General features: G+C 40.7%; 4 protein-coding genes across 5 annotated transcripts in view; 3 read left to right on the top strand and 1 right to left on the bottom strand.

Moving 5' to 3' along the window:
• Positions 1-4,877, top strand: part of LOC145438215 (uncharacterized) — a 171,199-nt gene extending 166,322 nt beyond the window's left edge. The window contains exons 4-7 of one of the 2 annotated variants that reach the window (XR_013914881.1): positions 3,849-3,971; positions 4,170-4,395; positions 4,455-4,533; positions 4,764-4,877. Coding sequence is in view for 1 of the 2 variants with exons in the window: in XM_080315608.1 (XP_080171734.1) it covers positions 3,849-3,971; positions 4,170-4,371 (325 nt within the window). In the remaining variant the exon portion in view is untranslated. Of the gene's footprint in view, positions 1-3,848; positions 3,972-4,169; positions 4,396-4,454; positions 4,722-4,763 lie in introns of those variants that run through there. The other variant, XM_080315608.1, reaches the window with a different exon arrangement.
• LOC145438187 (zinc transporter ZIP10-like) overlaps positions 1,489-20,095 on the bottom strand; it is a 107,955-nt gene continuing 89,348 nt past the window's right edge. Inside the window, exon 11 of the mRNA XM_080315557.1 lies at positions 1,489-1,604. Coding sequence (XP_080171683.1) covers positions 1,504-1,604 — 101 coding nt within the window. The 3' untranslated portion in view covers positions 1,489-1,503. The remainder of the gene's footprint in view (positions 1,605-20,095) is intronic.
• On the top strand, positions 5,102-5,855 carry LOC145437094 (uncharacterized). The gene is made up of 3 exons (XM_080314266.1): positions 5,102-5,290; positions 5,442-5,656; positions 5,716-5,855. Exons 1-3 carry the CDS (start codon positions 5,165-5,167, stop codon positions 5,822-5,824), a joined length of 450 nt encoding a protein of 149 aa, XP_080170392.1. The 5' UTR covers positions 5,102-5,164; the 3' UTR covers positions 5,825-5,855.
• Positions 18,555-19,449, top strand: LOC145436789 (cell death protein 3-like). The gene has a single exon (XM_080314016.1). The coding sequence runs from the start codon at positions 18,566-18,568 to the stop codon at positions 19,433-19,435; it is 870 nt and encodes a 289-aa protein (XP_080170142.1). The 5' UTR covers positions 18,555-18,565; the 3' UTR covers positions 19,436-19,449.

Here is a 20,095-nt window from a genome sequence, read left to right as displayed (position 1 = left end):
AACATCACTATTCCTCAATAGCTGATAGGGCTGAGGCGATGGTAATAGCATTCCATGGAGGAAGAGTTATCTCATAGACATGGGAATATTGCCTTGATGTGCAATGGCTCAGATACTACCAAGACTGAGTCGCTTAGAAAATGACTTGGAACCTCACCACAATATCAAGCTTTACACGAGGACATGGTATTCCAGCAAGTAGGCCTACCGTGTTTAGCCGAACCCAATGTCGATTCTTTAGTCGCTGAAAAATGTTGTCAGTTATCATGCGCAGTTCACAGTTCGAAATAGAATGAAAGTGATGAGATGATCTTTATATTCTTGGTGTATTTGTAGTTCATTAATAAAATATTATTTCTTTTGTGGTGACTATGTCCGTCGTCGGTGCTAGCACAGCGTTGTATACTGTTGTAAAACGTGGTTGTTAACTGCGCCGCCTATTTTATATCGATATTGAATTCACGCTGCTCGCGGCATCCACGAAGTTTTAAAAGTGGCCCGCGACCCGTTTTGAGTTGGAGACCCCTGATATAGGGGCTCTATTCTAGGGAAAACCTTCATTTGCAAACGATGGAATTGGCAAAGATACGACAATTGGCAAGTTGAATACCAGATATAAACCGCGAAAACAGTGGCTTTAACAATGTTATAAGTTGAAATATTTCTATGCTCCCTTTACTTCAGTCGTAATCTGACGATAGCCCAGCTTCGTATGCGTTGTGAAGAACACAAAAGATTTAGCTGTAAACGCGAACATTGGGATTTGGTTCATGAGTATTAAATTGCATTTCTAGTTTCTGTGAACGCCCGGAACCTTTTGAGCCAAAACTGATACAGCAGCGCGACAACATACCTAAGAATTATATTTTTGTGACTATTTTATTCTCTATGTAGCCTGCATATAACGGTTTGGCATTGGGGTTTCTATTTCTGTTCATATTTTCATAAGCCTCGAAACTCCGTACGCACCGTTTGTGTTTTCAGAATTTGGTGTCAATGTCAGAGACTTGGTTCCTATTGTTGATTAGAGTGAAACCGTAGCATCATTGCCAGTGGTTATAGTGTAGCCGATGAACATACACTGGACATTTGTTGTCTTCAGGGAATATTTAATAGAAGTAATTCTTACTAAAATAATTTGATATAAATGTGGTGGATAATACAACCATTTCCATATTACTCCAAATCGGTTTGCATGCCGTATGGAATTGTTTAACAGTCGTGATCCAGTTCTACTTCGCTAGCTACAGCGGAAATTAAATGAAATTTGTAATCAAATGAAACCATCAGAATAAAAGGAAAATCTGTTCATTAGCCAGGAAATTCAAAACTTTCTTCGTATACCGAAATAAGATACATAATTAATACACCGATAATGATACCGATATTTTGTAAAAGAAAAAATAGTATAAGTATGTAGCGGCGCTTTGATTTTTTTTACGACATCCATTTCGGGCAACTGAAGAAACAAAATAGGGTAAGTTGAGAACCGCCCATAGCGCTCTATAAATTGGTCTTCATTACCATGTCTACCAAAGCAACATATAGAAACATTCCGGCAGTGCAAGCAGATATCCAAGGTGTGACGTAGGCCGCATAGTTTCCTGCCATAAATATTGCGGTTAACCCAAATTCCGTGTTGAATATATAATATTGCGGATACCAATTAATACTCCAACTGCCAGGCTGATATTTACAACAATCCAAAAGTTATCTTCCAGAGCGCAGAATTTACTGAATCTGGTCTTGATCGAAAGCTACTGTCGCTCCGATTTCGAAAATTAATATAATATAAATTTTAATACGATCAGGCACTGATCCACCTAGAATCCGCCCTCCAAGTCTGAAATATCGGCATTGTCCGAACAATCGGAGAGCCGCAACGGGTCATTGTTTTGCGGTTATCCGATTGTTCTGAACAATCCGCATTTCAGATGTTGAGGGCGATTTTTCGTCAAAGTCTGGAGCCTGACCATATTTTACTTTGTATTTTTGGAATCAGTGCAACAGTAGCTATCGATCAAGACCAGATTCAGTAAATTCTACGCTCTGGAAGATAACTTTTGGATTGCCAGAAATCCTACAGTCGTTTACGCAAAAACAATTCTGAATACAGCCTTAGCGAAGCGGAACGAAGCTGCAAAATAGGTCGTCGCCATTCCATGTTTATATTCTATAATATCACGATAAGGAGGGCGCGAAATTTTTTACTGTCATAAAAGGGGCGTGTCGAAAAAGTTTGAGAACCACTATGATATATGCTCGAGTTTAGACTGTTATTGTTACGAATCGGTATTCGGTTGGACTTTGGTTCAAGGGAATCCCGCTGCGTAGTACAGATATAAAGAGTGTTTCATTCACCGCGAATGGTTTGAATATAAACAAGAACAAGGAACGGGAAATTAAACGTCGAAAACTGGGTCTGTAACTCTGCGTGAAACAATGAATTTGTTTTATCAGATATAAATGGAAAACTGTGTCATATTTGTCGAAGAGCATTTGTCGTAACGAAGCGTAGAAGCTTTAAATAATACCACGACAGTTTATTCTGGAGGTATACATATCGCCTGATTCCTAGAAAAACGTTGCTAGCTAGGTGTCAAGCCAAGCAATCCATATTTCGGGACATTGGTAATATTCCCGACGACGACGACGTTACAGTAGCATTGTTCAAAGTTGCTTGGAATATCGCTGGCGAAGGTGCATTTTAATAAAAATCTAACATACTGTGAGAATATTCGGTGTTTCGGGGAACTTAGCGGCAAGGAAAACATCACCTGACAAATTTCGAAGCTACAGTTGTCTGATTCAACCGTGACCAGAAGAGGATAACAGCAATGTCAGTCGATATTTTATCGCATATTCTGAAACACGTTGCCCCGCTGACTACTTAAGTCTAGCATTGGACGAATCCACCGACTTCGCATACATTACGATTACATAGCTCAATTGTCTGGGTGCCTTTTGTCAGAGTGGGCATATTTGAAGAGGAGATGCTGACAGGGCAAACGTCGGGAGGGGACCAGCGAAAAACATCTACTTGACAAAGCTGACTTCTGTAACTCTATTGGTGCAGGCCTCCCAGCCATGGAAGGAAGGGAGAGGGATTAATTGGTTTGCTCAGAATTGAGCTCGAACACCAGACTTCTCCTCATAACTGTTCTCTGTTGGAAGAGTTTGAGAGTGCATATACCGATTTGGCAACGAATGCAATGCCCCCGCCATGAAGGAGTTGACTTGCACCGCTGGCGGAGACATATTCTCACAAAAATAGCAATTGCAAACTCACGAACGCTGTCCATTAATGCTTTATAATAGATTTTTAAAAAAAATGCCCGTATACGACTGGTAAATAGGCTACAGTAGCGTAAATGTAATAGTAGCCCAAAAATACATGATAATATTGTTCTGCGGCCCGCAGCGTCTTTTGCTGTTAAAATGCGGCCCGTCATACAAGGAAGTTGAGAAACCCTGCCGTATACATTTCACGTTCCGTCTTCGTCGGTTAATTAGGCATGGAAAACTGAATGGGATAAAATGGTGACTGCGTGGCCTGTCAATCAGATACGGTTGAATGATAAGTCATCGTGCAAATTAGCGCAGGCGCGAAACCGTGTTTTGCTCACTATTGCGAGAGCCGTGAGACCGCCGAGACCTGGGCATCCAGAAGTTTCGTTTGTTAGCTGTGATCGGATGTACCATTTTACCTACTCTATATATAAATATATTTGTTTTGCAGAACTATATTGGTACTTATTTACAGCTATCGGATATTGGAAATGCCTGCGAAGAATTGGTTGTAATACTAGTCGAAAAAATAGTAATTCAGCACTCTTTGTCATTTACAGGGTGGATCTCGCAAAGGACGAACAGGAAAGGCAGCACCGGTCGCAACTACGTTGTTTCATATTGTCCATGCGTGATTCTACGTATAGAAGAGATAATATAATCAGTCAGCTTGAAAGAGAATCGTGAGTTGCGGAATTTCTATTCTTGTGTGACAGATTATGATCTGTAAATGGTATGGGAGGTGTTCCGCCAGATTAGTGCGCCGCTATGATATCAAAGGTGGATATTTATATGTATTAAGCGCAAACCTGATGCGGCCGACACGTTGTTAATGGCATCATGCAATTATTCTTTCATGGACCATTAATTGTGTTTTCAAGAGCCACAATATGTGATCGACATTTCCGGCCAGAAGATATCATAGCGGCAGGTGCTTCTGGGAGACGTCGACTGAAGTTGGGAGCCATACCTTGCCTCAATTTGCCTAAAAAGTCCGCATCATTCTCTTCCCCACCAAGGAAGGAGCCAGCTCCCAGAAAAGCTTGTGCTAAAAATTCTATTATCAAAATGTTGCCCGATTGAAAAAGGACGCATCTCTTATTCAAGGTAGGTGAAATTTAGAATCAAGTTGTACGCTAATTTGTGACTTACTTACTGTTGAATAGGTGGCTGGGTAGCATATGAGAGGAAGGGAATGCTCTATCTTGATTTGGAGGAAGATGATCATATTCAACCTAAAATCAGGTCAGTTTTGGATTTGCTCCTAAGGCCTGCAGGCGTCTACAAATAAATAAATTCACGAAATTCCTGAGCTACTCTCAAATACAGGTTTATAAATAAAAAACAGCCCACACTTTTTGCAATGCTGCACACATGGTTGAAACGTATTATAGATTCGATACCAATTTGTATATATCTATCGAAAATGCGACCAGCTTATGCCAACCATGATCTTTTCCGTCCTATCATTACAGGATAGTGTTTGCCGATGACGCTAGTATGAAATCCTAGCCTTTTCTGGATGGCCAGCATCTGTTGCAAGTTGTCTTGATGTTGACCATCGTTACCAAATGTTCAAGACTACTTTAAGTGAGTTGGACCTTTGTAGGTGAAGAAAATTTACAATTGAAATTTAATTGTGGGTTCAGATAATTTGCAAAGCCTGAGACTATGTGATGGTATTCATTCAAGTTGTGACAGCAGTGTGAACCGTCATGCTATACTGAGTTGGAAGGAAGGCAGTATGTCAGTACGAGACATTTTCAGGGCCTCAGTTGCAATGTCATTGGTAAAATAGCATCCAATCTAATATGTGTTTTATATTTTGATTATTACCTTGAGAGCAGTTTCAGGTGGCAGTCCATTCTCGAATTGTATGAAGTGTTTGGAATATCAAAGAGCACGAGGCAGCTGGTTGAACGAAGATGAAGTTGTTCATGGAGTGGTTTCAGAAGATGATAAGATGATTAGCATAGATGATGAAGTTTATACTGCAGTTACGGTGTGTTCCAAGTCCTATCATCTTATTGTTGATGTTGTCAAGGCTAGAAAAATCAGTTTTATTGAGGTATAGTTAGTGTATCTGAATACATTGTAGCAATTAGTTTACTAAGTAGTCTCACTATCCACTTGTGCCATGATATCTTTTGCAGGGTGTTTGTGAACACTCCAAATTGAATGAGTGGCAAAAACTATTTTTCGAAGAACAGAAAAGAAATTCTACACTCACTCCACAAGGAAGACGTTTTCACCCGGACGTAATCCGTTGGGCAATCGAGTTCTACTCTAGATCTCCTGCAGCATATGAACATGTCACTGCAAGTGAAGTCCTGACTCTTCCATCCGGTCGGAGTATCAGACTTTACAGGTAACAATCACTGTTTTGAGTATCTAGGGATGTGATTTTGTGATCTATTTATTTGATAGGAATGCCATCACCCCCCAGCCTGGTATATGTCCCCTTGCAGTGGAAGAACTGCAGCGAGTTAAAAAAAAAAACTGGCGTCAGAATGATGGGGTATGTTACCTTGGATGAAATGAAGAGTAAGCTAACACCTGTCAGTACCAAGCACTGCTACTTATTCATATCCAATGTGCATTGCGTTGCAGTTGAAGAGAATCTTGTTCTGAAAGATGGAAAATTGGTTGGGCTGGTTGATGCTGGGTGTGGTAACGATGTGGTGCTGGCAAGTTCTATACTTGGCAAGTATTCCTAATTTGAGCATGTTGTTTTTGCTGATTATGTATATTTCTTCAACAGTGTTTTACATTCGCACCATCGATCGTAAGGTTTCCCAACCTTTTGCCTGGTACTGCACAGAATCAATCAAAGCTTGGAAGCTGGAAAATTTGACATGGCGTGTTATTATGGAATGTGAATCTAATGGCTTTGAAGTGCATGCTGTTGTTGCTGATGGCCATCCAATGAATCGTAAAATGTTCAAAATCATGAGTGGTTGTAAGGAAATCCCGATGGGGAAATTGTTCATGGCACCTAACCCAGCTTCTTCTGATAGGGCCATTTACTTTTTGTCCGATCCTTCCCACTTGCTCAAGGTAAGCTGTGTTGTTTGACATTCATTTGTGACTCGTGAATATGTAGATTTGCATTCTCCATAGACTGTTCGAAACTCACTGTACAATTCACGGCCAGGTGGGTCCAAATTTCTGTGTTGGAGTGGACAGCATGTCCTATGGACTTATGTTGCGGACCTATTCTATAAGGACGCCGGTTCACTTTTGAGTGAATCAGGTCTCACACAATCTCATATTAACTTGACACCTTACACCAAGGTTAGTTTACTTTAGGCTAACACCATGAAACAATATATTTTGGATATGGCTTATGGTCTATTGTCATTCAGATGAAAGTAGATCTTGCCATAGGAGTTCTGAATTGGAAAGTGGGAAATTGCCTCACGAAGATCACCGGAGCTGAAGGAACTTCGAAATTCATACTTATTTTTTCCAAGTAAATTTCTTAATTTTATTTTTGAATAATTTTGACTCTATGCAGGTGGTTTGAGATCATCAATTGTGGCTGCATGTTTGAAGGAAGATGTATCCAAGCATCATAAAGGCGAGAGAAAAAGGATAATCGCTCGTCCAACTCTTGAGGGACTCATTTTCACGTCGGTCAATTTGGTCAAATTGGCTGAAGTATTTCTGAAAGTGATGCCTCGTGTATGGCTCAAGTCATTTACTCAAGATATTCTTGAAGCGTGTTTCGGAAATCTGGTCTGTGTTAATTGTACAGCTTGTGGCATAATTTGATCGCTAATGCGTTCTCACCTAACAGAGAATGCAAGCATATAGATCACGGCATCCTGATGCTTCGCAGGCATACTATGGGCTCCAACACCAGGTTCAGCGTAAGTCCATCAAGAAAATCAAAGGGTCCAATGCCGGTTCCTCCTCGACGCATGGCGCTAATAATGTTTGGACTACCATCTATGAAGAACCCATTGTCAAGAAGAAGAAAGTGTAATTCATAATCATTTCACAACAAGGTGAGATAGTTAGAGAACCCTTGATACAATTTCCTAAATTCTGATATGCATGGAATCCATCAAGGTTATATTATTTTTTCACCTTCACCATATGTTAATGAAGCTGTAACCACTGCACTCTATGGTAGGAATAGGATTGTTTTATACTTTTGTGCTTGGAGTTTCGGCGGCATGTTGTAAACCTGTGTATACAGGTTGGGTTCTAACATTTGAGCGGTGCTATTACTAAGTAACGATTGAGGTTCAGCTAGAGACTGAAGCAATTTCACCGAGGCCAACGTTGCATCAATTGTTCCACTTGTCCATCGTATGCTGCCGTATGATTTTATTTTTCAGATGAAGATGACCAGCCACATGACGCCGCGGACCATGCAAGGAGATTACAAAATATGAACCATGACAGGAAATCACAAAATCTGAAGAAAAATCGCAAACTGTCACTGACACCCAACCTATTTGCTGGATATGAAAGGGTCATGGCGACCCGGAGATCTTTCATTTTAACCGGGTTTATACTTTGGTCTCCGTGGTGCCTTCATGCACCAATCTGCTCGTACCAGTTGTGCCCCGGACAGCTCTGCATAACTGGCTAACATCTAGCGAATGGATGATAAATCGTCAATATACTTGATAATTTGTCAATATACAATACCACACATGATGACTGTTGCAAGCAATGTTCCCTCTAAGCTGCGCACGTGCGCAAATGCGCAGTGCTGAAGCGGTCTCTGCGCACAGAAAATCTAAGTTGCGCACAAAAAATCCGAAGTGATGTTTTTTTTAAAGTCGTTGTGCACTGTTGTCCAAGGGACTACGCAGGCGCGCAAACTCGTGAAAAATTAGAGGGGAAATTGCCGGAAGCAAACAGTGTTATTGCTGAAGTATTACACCGAGGTACAAGTGCGGTCCGCAAAGGTAAATATTGCGCTCCGTGAAGAAATGAGACTTTGCAATCACGAGCGCCTAACGAAAAATATTTTCCTTTAGTATGGCCTCGTGCGCGTGAGCGATACTGATATTTCAATAGCGCATTATTTTTGGGGAATGGCGAAATAAACATGGTTTAAAAATTTATAAATAACAATGGGCTAGCACGGAGTTAATCTGCGAGAAACTAGCGCATAGTCTTCTCCACGTGTCATGAACATTGCGTAAGATTTCCTCAGGACCGTAACTGCCGCACCCCAAACCCTCAATTAGGGGGCCGAGATCGAAGGGAGCCCAAAATTATTTCGTGAATTAACATAAACAATGGTGTATTTTTTGGGAATTTTTCAAAATATTTTTCCCGCCGCGCGTGAATTAATTTTGTCAAATATCTTGATTATTGGGTACCCTTCCCACAAAAAAAGACGCGTGATTAAGAGAAATGGGCACTTGGGCGTCGGCCATTACCTTGCCACGACGCACCAAGACATATGAAGTTATACGCTATGTGACATGCGACTCCAAAAATTGCGCCAAAACGATCAGCAGCGAGAAAACCTTGGCCGAAAAGGACTGCCCTATATGCTGACCGAAAACTTCGATTCATACATATAATTTTAATTGTCCATAGACGCGTAAATGGCTGGCGCTGAATGTTCATGTGCTGGAGATCCGAGTCCCACAACAAGACAAATGCCATGTCGAGGGAACATTATTCGCCAGTAGAGAAATACCAATTTTAAATCGTGTTCGTGTTTTAGTTTAGTACGTTTTAGCGATTTCAATGTCTTTTGACATCGCCGATAAGAGGTCACGAAATAGCATCATGTAACGAAGTCATTATACCAACGGGTGCGCCCGAAGATGTTTAATAAATATTTAGAGGACCTACCTTTTCTAACACACGTCACTCGATCAGCTTTACCGGTAAATCTGATTATGTGAGCAGAGAGAGGATAAAAATGGATAGCAATAGATATATGCAATTCCCGATCATATTGACCGATTCAAACCGGCCCCCGATCCAGATAATAAGTAATGGCAAAAAGCGCCGAGCCCGGTAGGGGGTCTGGGGGGCGAAGCCCCCCAGAAGTTCGGTATATCACCTTATGTGGGGGACTGGTTGCGCACTATTGTCCAAGGGCCTGCGCAGTGAGTTGACGTGTTTGCGCAGACTCGTGAAAAATTAGAGGGAACATTGGTTGCAAGTTGCTCATTTATTGCTCAGATGAGAAATGAAAGGATTGCATGCCTAGAAGTCAACAATGCTTCTGGTGTGGTATATATAGTATTGTACCCTACACCTTAATGTGGTAGAGGTTTGTTAATATTCGCATCGTCATTGAACCGTCATTCTTGTAATAACGTTTCTTGTTGGACCCTACGATCACATACTTGTTGCAATGAGATGTCGATCCTTAGCAGCGCGTGTAGAACATGTCAATCTGAAAAATATAGCAGATTATTAACTAAAGAGGACACTGGCGGTGTGTTGAACTAAATCACAATGTACTGCAAGGCCATTGTCTCGTCCAGATTCACTAAAATCTACATTGGTCCAGATTCACTAAAATCTACATTGTAAGATATATGCAATGTTCCCTCTAAGCTGCACAAGTGCGCAAATGCGCAGACGATTGGTTATATGCCATCAATTTTGAAATTGCAAACATTGTAAAACACTTTCAGATCAAGGTTTTCCCTTCAAATCACCACGTGTACCCTGGCTTCCTTTATTTGACTCTCTTCCTTTCCGAAGCTTGTTAACTAGCTTTTTTGTGAAGGAGTGACCCAACACTCTAAGAAATAAGCCAATGACATAGTCTATCACTAGTTTGGAATGGACACACGTTGCTCTGTTGATGCTGCTTCTGAAGTTGAATACGTATGAACTTTTGACAACTCTGTCCTGCAAAATTGAAAAGTTCATTAACTTTGGGTATTTGCTGCATTCCCTCGTAAACTCTCTGTAGACTCTCCTAAGAAAGAGCAGTTCTGAGCTTGGATATGCAAGCGCCCCAGCCTTGCGCTCCATCAGGGGGATTAACGTGCCAAAGGGCTTGCCAGTGTTATTTATAAGATATTCAAGCAAAGATCGGTCTTATTATTATTATTATTATAGGATACGACAGTGGTGCTTTTAGCCAGGTTAAGGCCTTGTGCTCCACGACATTGCAATTACACGGACAGCACACAATGAATTTCATTTTTTTCGGGTCTTTGAAGTTCTTCCACTCTCGCTTTATCGTCGTATCTTTGCTTCACTTTTCATTCTTCTTTCACTCTCTCAATCTCTTTCACGCACACATCATCAGTTGATAATCGTCTCTGTTGCTACCGAATTATAGCTCGGCTCACTGTAGCTGGGCTTTTAATGTCACTGACTAGCAGTGAGGTCAGCGATGAGGAGCCCATAGAACCTCCGACACATAGTAATTAGTCCGAACCGTGATTCGAACCACCACCATTGGTGTCGTGACGCAGGCGCTTAACCTACTGCGCCACTCGCTTCCCAGTCAAAGATCGGTCTAACTGGTCATTGACTTTTCGAATTGCCTTTCTCAAAGTAAAACCAGCCATGTATTCTAAAATATCGCTCTCCCTTTCAGAAATACTGGCAGAGACCAATGACTCCGGCTGGGGTGGCTTCATTCCATTATCAATTATTTTTTCCATGATCTCGAGTAAAAATTTGGCAGAGGAAAGCCTGTCGTTTGATTTTGTAAATAATATTGGATCACCGTAAACCTTACCTGTAACTCATCACAATATCATCTGGATTTCTAGTGGAATTCATACTGTTAATCCATCCCGTAGCTAGTTCAATACCTTTTTCAGATAGTTCTGATGGGTCTTTGAACTCCAATGAGCGCAGCAATGGTTCAAGATCCACTGGTTGCTGAATAATATTTGGAACAGATATGGTGTCCATGCTTTCATCAAAGTCGTTGAAGAGAAGTTCATGGACAATTTCCGGGGGAATATCGTACCATTCTTCAACAACGTCACTAACTTGCGAGGCCATCATTTCAATAGAGATACAGTATAAATGAGTAAGCCGTGTACCTGATGAAATTAAAATAATAATAATACAGCACTACAGACACTACAGTCGATGTTCAACTTAATCACAACTGTCTACTACATGAAAAGTAATCTAGACAAAGCTACTTATGAGCAACTGATAAATCGCTTCTCAAAAGATTTGGTGTTCTAAACTTACAAGATATGAGGAAGCTAGAAATTGACAAGTTTATGTATTAACCCGCTATGTGTGCTTACGTTAGCCGGAGCATCACGGCAAACAACCGAAACATTCTGGCTGCGATGACTTGTCATTCAACCGTATCTGATTGACAGGCCACGCAGTTACCGTTCTATCCCATTTAGTTTTCCATGAATTAGGCAACCTACATCGCTGATGTATGACATAAAGAAATTAGGGATGGAATGGGAGATATTCACAAACCACTTGGGGCGCCAACACCTCGTCCTACCGTCAGTAGTAAACAAACAAAACTTATAGCGTTATTCGCTCGAAACCAGGTCAGCTACTGCCTGTTGGATTCGGGTAACATAATTAATGTCTTGTATGTACGGATCAGAAACATATTTACGACTGATGATTGAGTTCAGTGCAATTTATGAATTGTCAGGTTACTTCGTGTACCGGTATTTCATTTCCAGAGAGTGACGTTTGAATATTAGCTGAGTGATATATATATTTCATTTTATTAGACTGTATTATCATCTATCTACCTTATAAAATGCCACGATATTGCTGTGTACCTGGTTGCACGAGTCGGATTGGTGGTCATTTGATTCCTACGTCACCAGGGAAGCTGATGAAATGGAGAGTAGCAATTAGGAGATCAGACTCCAAAACGAAACAGCTTTGGACAGAGGCAGAGACATTGTTTGCTATGGTCATTTTCTTCCTGGAAGTGCTTATATATGAGCCGAACATGAAACTTGAAAGACAGGAGGCAGTCCCAGCAGTCTTCCAGCATGATAAAAAAAACACCACAAAAACTGTCAGGAGGACGAACAATTCGTACCCATTTACACCAGAACCTACTGAAATAATTTATTCCGGAACACATAGCGACCAGAAATTTCAAACAGACTCGTAAAATATGGGCATTCAGTGCGAACTGGGTGCTTCAATGCCAGCATTCAGTTTAGAAAATATCAAGGATGATAAGAAAGCAGTGCAGTACTTCACTGGATTTGATGACATCAAACAGTTCCTGCTTTTAAAGGACATTGCAGTGTACGACGTGCATCTATTGGAGTACACCTGTACATTGTTTTCAAATGAAGAGCAAGTTTTTCTGACACTGATCAAGCTCTTGATCATCAACTGCTTGGTATTGTTTCAGAATCAACAGCTTCCCGCATCATTAATGCTTGGATCAAGCATATTTACCGTTTATTATCAAAATTACTAATTTGGTCTTCGAAACAAGTAATATTGGGTCCCATGCCAGATGATTTAAAAAACTACATCCATCAACGAGATAATTATTGACTCTACAGAAATCCCAATTGAGAAGCCATCTGACATCCATGTACACTGCACAGTCCGTTACATTCTTCACTTGAAAGAATAGAAATACCATGGAAGTATTAATTGGTATTGCACCCGCGGGTGCTGGCTCCTTCATAAGTGACTGCTATGGTGGATCCGTTAGTGACCGCAGCATTATTGAGCAATCTGATTTGCAGGCCAAAACCAGAGCAATGTTTGAAAAGGGCGACAGTATCATGGCTGATAAAGTATACATACTGCAAGGTTTGTTTGCACCATTCGATGTGAAAATCAAGACCCCTACTTTGATGAAAGGCATGACTCGGCTCTCTCAGGAACAGCGGGTAGAGGATTACACCATCTCCTCAAAACATGTACACGTTGAAAGGGTTATTTGAAAAGGTGCATTTGAAAAATGAAATAGTCTTTATCTGCTTTATGATTTTTAAATTTAGGAAAGACATGCTTTATGATTTTTAAATTTAGGAAAGACATAGTTTGATATAGTCCTACATAACAGCATTTGATGCTTTTATTATTTTGTGTTTGGTGAAGCAGACTTGGTTAGTGATAATGATTGTTCATTTTTAGTGGTGCATGGATTTTCTTGCTCCCACTTTCAATATTAGATGCCGCCATAATAAACCGGAATATCACTGTACTGGATTTGATGACTGAACAGAAAACATATCACTACCTAGACGCAAGTTTTGATTTCATTTACTAAACGAGATACATAAAAACTCCCAATATATAGGTAGACTACGTAATCAACAGAAAGAATCATGGAATTTGGAAATAACAATAATCACCACGACGGCAGGAACGGTTTTGCTCAGAAAAAAATGGTATTCAATGCTACATTGCATTCTGCAGTTTTAAGTTTTTCATCTTGCGGTGACGCAATCTTGACCACCAAAAAAGGACGCCAATACATTTCGTAGAACTTTTGCAACTTCACAATCATAAATTTAGGAACAAATTCTGGGTCAAACTCGATATTTTCGATGTGCACATCACGAAATGTATTCATAAAACAACATAGTTTCATTCAAGCGCAAGTCATTTGGCCTTGTATACTTGGGCATACCATCTGTGATTTTTCTTCAGATAATAGCCATCTGCAGCAATCCTCAAATATGGAAAATACTTTCCAGGTGTTATTAGGTCATCCCTTACCGTGTAGGGGCACTTGACTTTCAACCAGCTACGCTAGGGATATCAAAAGACAACAAATCAAGACGACGTTTCTTTCGGTATCCAATGTAATCAGTGGATCACTAGGACGAGCTTTTGGCGCCCCCAAGTGTATGAATGTCTCCCATTGGTTGATAAGGGCTGTTCAACTGGATGATTTCACCGAAAATATTCAGAACATTGAACGCCGGAAAATTTCCACGAAGCAAAAAATGGAATATTATCTGATAGGTTTGGTAACTGCGAAAGTATGGAAAAAGTACCAGGTATGGTATGGAAGAATGTTGCTATGGCATGGAAATTTTTAAGTATGGTATGGAACGATTAAGACGGGTACGGAGTATGGAAATTTCCCATTCCATACCATACCATGTCGTGGTGCTTAGCGACTTGCATGGAACTGCGCACGTGCATCATGTACGCGAGTAGAAACCATGCATGCAGATTGTAGGCATGCATGCACGGGGAATGTTGTGAGTTGTGAGAGAGGTTCATGCGTTTTTCCTATACTACCTGGTACCAACGAATGAACGTATCAAAGTATAACAATGCCTGCGAGGACAGTTTCATTCGATCATCATGCGATAGGAATGTAGAGTCGGTTCCGAAACTTCCAGATTGCTGATATCTATCAAACTATATATTGCAATAATTGATTGACATGTATATAAGTATAACAAACCTAGGAAACCATACTCACGTCGATATGAAAACCGTCCGCTTCAATTTGATCTTGTACAGGTCTGCTGACAATCTTTAGAAGCTTGGTAACTTGCGACTATTAGGTTAGCCTACAATAGAACATCAGAATTCCTGTATTTTCTTGAGCATGACTAAAACCCTAAATCTAGAAGGTGGACCACAGAATATTTTCATGCTGGCAAATGGGCCACGACCGGGAAAAGTGGAAAACCCCTGGTTTTGGGCTCGGCCTGTATATATATTCCAGTGCAGTGGCAGAGTTATCTATGTCTGATGAGACGAAAATGATATGTTGGCTTGGAATCGGTATTAAGGCGTTACGTGACGTTTGTGGTCAGTGGTCACGTAAGATCACATGGAACTTTTGATAAAAGTTTGTGTTCATACCAACCAGAACCAGACCACTTCACTAATATATTTTACTTTACAAACTATCGGTCACTTATTCACCATATCAAAATTGTTTAGCTTGTAAGGGCGTTGTTCATTAATGTGATAATGACCGGGTGCCACTACAAGCCTGTATCCATTCGCGTTAATGAATCCCTGGCTCGTGTGGTGGTTTCCCAAATACAAAAACATTTGAACCAAATCAAAATCCCCTTTTATTTCCATCCAACTACAGGCGTCCTTTCCCGAACAAAGTGATTTTCTCATTGCAACGCTGAAAACATTGTTCCTATCGCAGTACAGTGTCCAAAGACAATATATAATTGCCCCCCGCTCTCGTATTGTACGCTGATCATATTCATTGTCCTTTCTCAAAACCATTGTAAAATGATATGTTCTTGTATACTACATTAACAATGCCCAAGATATTTTTCAATAGGAAGTTGCGGAATTCTCAACATCCCCAACACCTTGCTTCACCGAAGGTGAATGTGAATGAGGATGAGATCACATCTAACCTTCAGTATACATTATATAGGACATGAGCACCACACAGAGACTTGTATGAGACGTGGGAAGTCACCACAATTTTTGTTGACTGTTTACCTTTATATACGTGATAAATGATACACTGCAAGTTTTGTTGAAATATTAACATAAATAGTAAAGACTTAGGAGTTCGAGCAATGCCGCGATAAAATAAGATCAGTCGTGTACTATTATCATGACATCATGTCAGAATAGCGAGTGCGGCTGTAACAGCATGGTATATCGGTGCTCAACGGAGGACGTAACAACGAAGACTCAAAAATGGATTATTGGTAGTTGGTACCGGTAACAAGCTTAGCGTACAAATATGCCTTGCTGAACGTCGTCCGCTAAGCCCCACTACCGTTCGGCGTATGCTTAATCTTACAGCAACTCCGCTGTGGTATCGTAGGAAGTAGGACACAGTTCCGTCATAGCATCGGCTGACAACTATAACAGCAACCTCAGCAAAGTGCAGCAGTGGAGATTGAAGGAACGAGTGCCAGAAATTAAGGGTTAAAGTGGCACTGCGCTCTAAATATGATGTGGTCTCAAATTAAAGATAAAATCGGGGAATCATTTTCAACCACAGCTGTTTCTTCAGAAAGTAACCGTAATGGAACAGCTGCTTAAGTAAAATTGCAATCAGGATTGTAAACAAGTCACAAGGTTCCGAGTCCCAAGTCAATCTCACTTTTATATATTTGACTCTAGTCAGGTCGAGTCATTTTCAATTCACCACCGAGTCATGTTCGAGTCCAAATCAGTGAGTAGAGGGTCGAGTCCGAGTCATACATATTGCTGTCACTCGAGTTCGAGTCCAAGTCATTGTGTTCACTGTCCAGTTTTGAGTTCAATCAGGTTCGACACACTTTTTTCAACTCTGCTCGAGTGATATAGAATTACTCGCATTCATAATATCGCAATGTTTCCTCAGTCCTAACAGTTTCGGGCCCTATTTTCCAAGTATCAGTACTGATATAGCAAATACCAATAATGTGGTGACTTCACTATTCTTCGAGGTTACAATGAAATGTCTGTCTTTGGCCGTACTACTGTCGAGTCGTATGATTTCGTACAAGTCGAGTCAATACACCAACTGACTGGAGTCGAGTCGAGTCATTGTACGCATTTGAAAAAATGATTCGAGTCAGGTCGAGTCACAAATATAATCGTGACTCGAGTCATTACAACCCTGATTTCAACTAACCCCATTGTACGTCAGTTGACTAAATAAATTTCCATGGTTGCGCGACTGCGCGTCTCCGATGCTTAATCAGTTGCGAAATGCTTCACGCACTTTCCTGATGAGTGATGATGCAACATCACGTACTCTCATTGCAACTAGCAATGAATGCATTATACATAATATGTGAATATGTAAAATCACTAGGGCAAGTTTTTGTTGCACGAAAATTTGTGAAAAAAAATCACTTAATTTTAACAGAAGTGGCAGTAAAAAGTTGCATATATAATTTTTTAGAATTATTAGGGTGTGAGATAACATTGATGCAGCTAAATCAATACCATAGCTCTTTGTTCAGCAAATCGAAGAGATAACTACACTAGAAATAGTTTTAAAGCATGTTTTATAAATCAATCCTTACGATGTTGTGCAATAGGCTACCTGATAAAAGTTGCAGTAAAAAGTAGCATGTAAAATAAGAAAAAGTTGCAAAAAATTGTAAACAACTTGACACATCATACCACACATATTTTGAGTACTAAGGAAGCACCCGGATGCTGGTCTAGGTCCCGTTGCATGCTGCCGGTGTTGTGTTGTGCCCTCTGATATGATAGGGAATTATTTTAGATGCATTGCATACGTATCATATGTCCTGCACGTACTACCTAAATCTAAAGTAATGATGTGGCTAGAATATGGAGGTCGCGTCGAGAAATTGGGTCGAGCAAGTGCACATGACAAAATCTTGGCAGCAATTTTGCAACGGGTTAAGCAACGGCGACGCACGGCCGCGCTACCATAAGATATTTATTTATTAAACTGGCGTGCAATCGGGATAGTTCGAAGTTTCTTTTAGCTGCAGTTCATTTACGGTGGCTTTCTGCGAAGTGGTTGTGGTCAAAATTTGTCACCGATGTTATTATCTTCAATTTGAGAACATATATAATATTTAGAGCGCAGTGCACCTTTGAGAAGCGATGATGCTGTATCACAGAGATCGATGACCTGAGACGACTAGTGACACTTTGCATGCATATCTTTTAGCTGCAAATAGAATACGGTGACTCTGAGGAAATCGTTGCTGCCAATATATTTCCCACACTATCAAAATTAATTTGAGATCATATCAGCGCAGTGCCCCTTTAAGTTGCTATGCCTTATGATTTGAACGGCCGCGCTATTTCCTAATACAAAGACATTGACGCTGTAAAAGTGTTTATTTTATCATAAACCCTCTTCCCATGAACCTTTTACGTCAGTCAATGTCGCTCATTGGCTACGCCACTGGTCTCGTAAAGCTGACTGTTAGGGTTCCACTGCTGTCCCGCTGGACGTATTCCAACTTCCAACCACCCATCAGTTGCCGCGGAAAGCAGTGCCGCGCCAATCGCATAATCGAGCAGAGCCGACAAAGACAACCCTCTCTATCTTTCACGAGAGTTGATATCCATGCCGCAAGCAACTTATCCAGCGTAATTATGATTTCCTAATAGCTATGGTATACAACTATACATATTGATTCCATAGCATCATTTACCCGTCTAAAGTGGTACAGAACTACCTGTAGGTTATAACCCGTATTACGATTAAGTTTTAAATTGACATTGGTCAGTTACTGCGATATTAAAGATCGATATGGAACCTTCTATATTAATATCAGGAGGATACCCAACATTCCAAGGTGCAATTACGATAAACGTTTACAATGATGAAAAAAAAAAGATATCACATCCTCGACAAGATGAGCAATGCGAAAAAGCGCCCCAATATGAAGGTCTGGCGGAGTGTGATTGTAAGCCTATAACCATGGCAAATGAGAAAGAGTTCCACGCTCACGTCGCAAAACAAAAGGAATTTTATCCGATCACGAATCATCCAAAAGGTCGCGTTTTAATTGTCAATAACGAGTTTCGTGGTGAATACGATGAACGACTGGGTTCGGACAAAGACATGTACGATATGTTTCAATTATGGAAGAATATGGGTTGCCGTCTAACGGTTGAAACAGATCTTACTGCTGACAATTTGCTCTTGCGAGTGAAAGAATTCGCTGCACATCAAGAAAGATCCGATTTTTGCGTCGTCATAATCATGTCACACGGCCAGGAAGGCGACATGGTAGTCGGAAGTAAAAAGGGTAAATTGGAGGTCAAGAAATTAGTGGAAAGCATCACATCTAGTGCAAGTTTGAAGTCAAAACCAAAACTTATCTTCTTCCAAATGTGTCGGGGAAGCAACATACAAAAAATACAAGCAGATGCCGGGATTTTCGACACGGATGGCAGTACGTGGATAAACGAAATGCTGCGCGAAGTACTCCCGAACGGAAAGATACTCGGGTCGGAGAAAATCGAGGTTGATGCTACCGCCGACGAATACGTTTCACCAACGAAAGATGTGATGGTGGCATTTGCTACCCAACCTGATTACGTATCCTTTCGTGAGATTAAGAAAGGATCTTGGTTTATTCAAAGCATCAAGAAAGTGTTCACCGATAAAGCTGCGACACATGATGTACGTGACCTTATGAGCATGGTGAAAGAGGATTTGAAAAAGAACATAGTATACGCACCAGGAAGTGCCTTACACGAGGGTGTGGTGACAATGGATGGCAGCGATAGCTTCGGAGAGAAACGATTGATGTTATTCCCCGGATTTCCAAAACTGCATAAATAATAACTTTTGAAGAACCTGGCTCCGAGCGAGATACTATTTGTTGTATTTATTTCGTGTCGAGATTTAATTTGTAAAGTCAGTTTGTAAATAGCATGATGCTGATTAGCTAGATATAGAAATATATATGGGACGTGTTTGGGTAAAAGCATGGCTTTGGAGCAGCCGTAAAATAGCATTGCTCCAGCTCCGGCTCCGAAGCTTTATTCTATCATACATTAGCTCCGGCTCCAGCTCCGAAGCCGTATTATTACCACTGCTCTGGCTCCAGCTCCGGCTCTGAAAACTATCGAAGGTGTCAGTCTATATCAGGGGTGGCCAACCCGTGAGAAGGTTTTGAGTAGCCCGCGAGGTAATATCCCACTATATTATCAACATTCTGTTATATCATCGAAATTGAATTGCTCAGATTGTGAACTTGCAAGGCCAACCAAAAATATGATTAGTCTCGCCGCGACGCTTGGGATGTTGATGACTAAAATATCAGTTTCGACGCATTGGCAGATCCAGGGTCCAGTCACATTTTTCGTAAATCGTCGTACATTCAAATAAACTAAATTAGTAGTAAAATTATTCTTCACGCTTTTCGTGTTTAATTGTCACACGATTTCTTTCTTTGTAGCCTACCCCACCTGAAAATGAAAAAACGTCTGATTTGGCCGA

The sequence above is a fragment of the Botryllus schlosseri genome, chromosome 4 (genome assembly GCF_051294905.1).
Source record: "Botryllus schlosseri isolate E-star chromosome 4, Bs_hap1, whole genome shotgun sequence".
Taxonomy (NCBI): domain Eukaryota; kingdom Metazoa; phylum Chordata; class Ascidiacea; order Stolidobranchia; family Styelidae; genus Botryllus; species Botryllus schlosseri.
The sequence above is the reverse complement of the archived record's forward strand: the minus strand, read 5'-3'. Positions and strand labels throughout refer to the sequence as shown.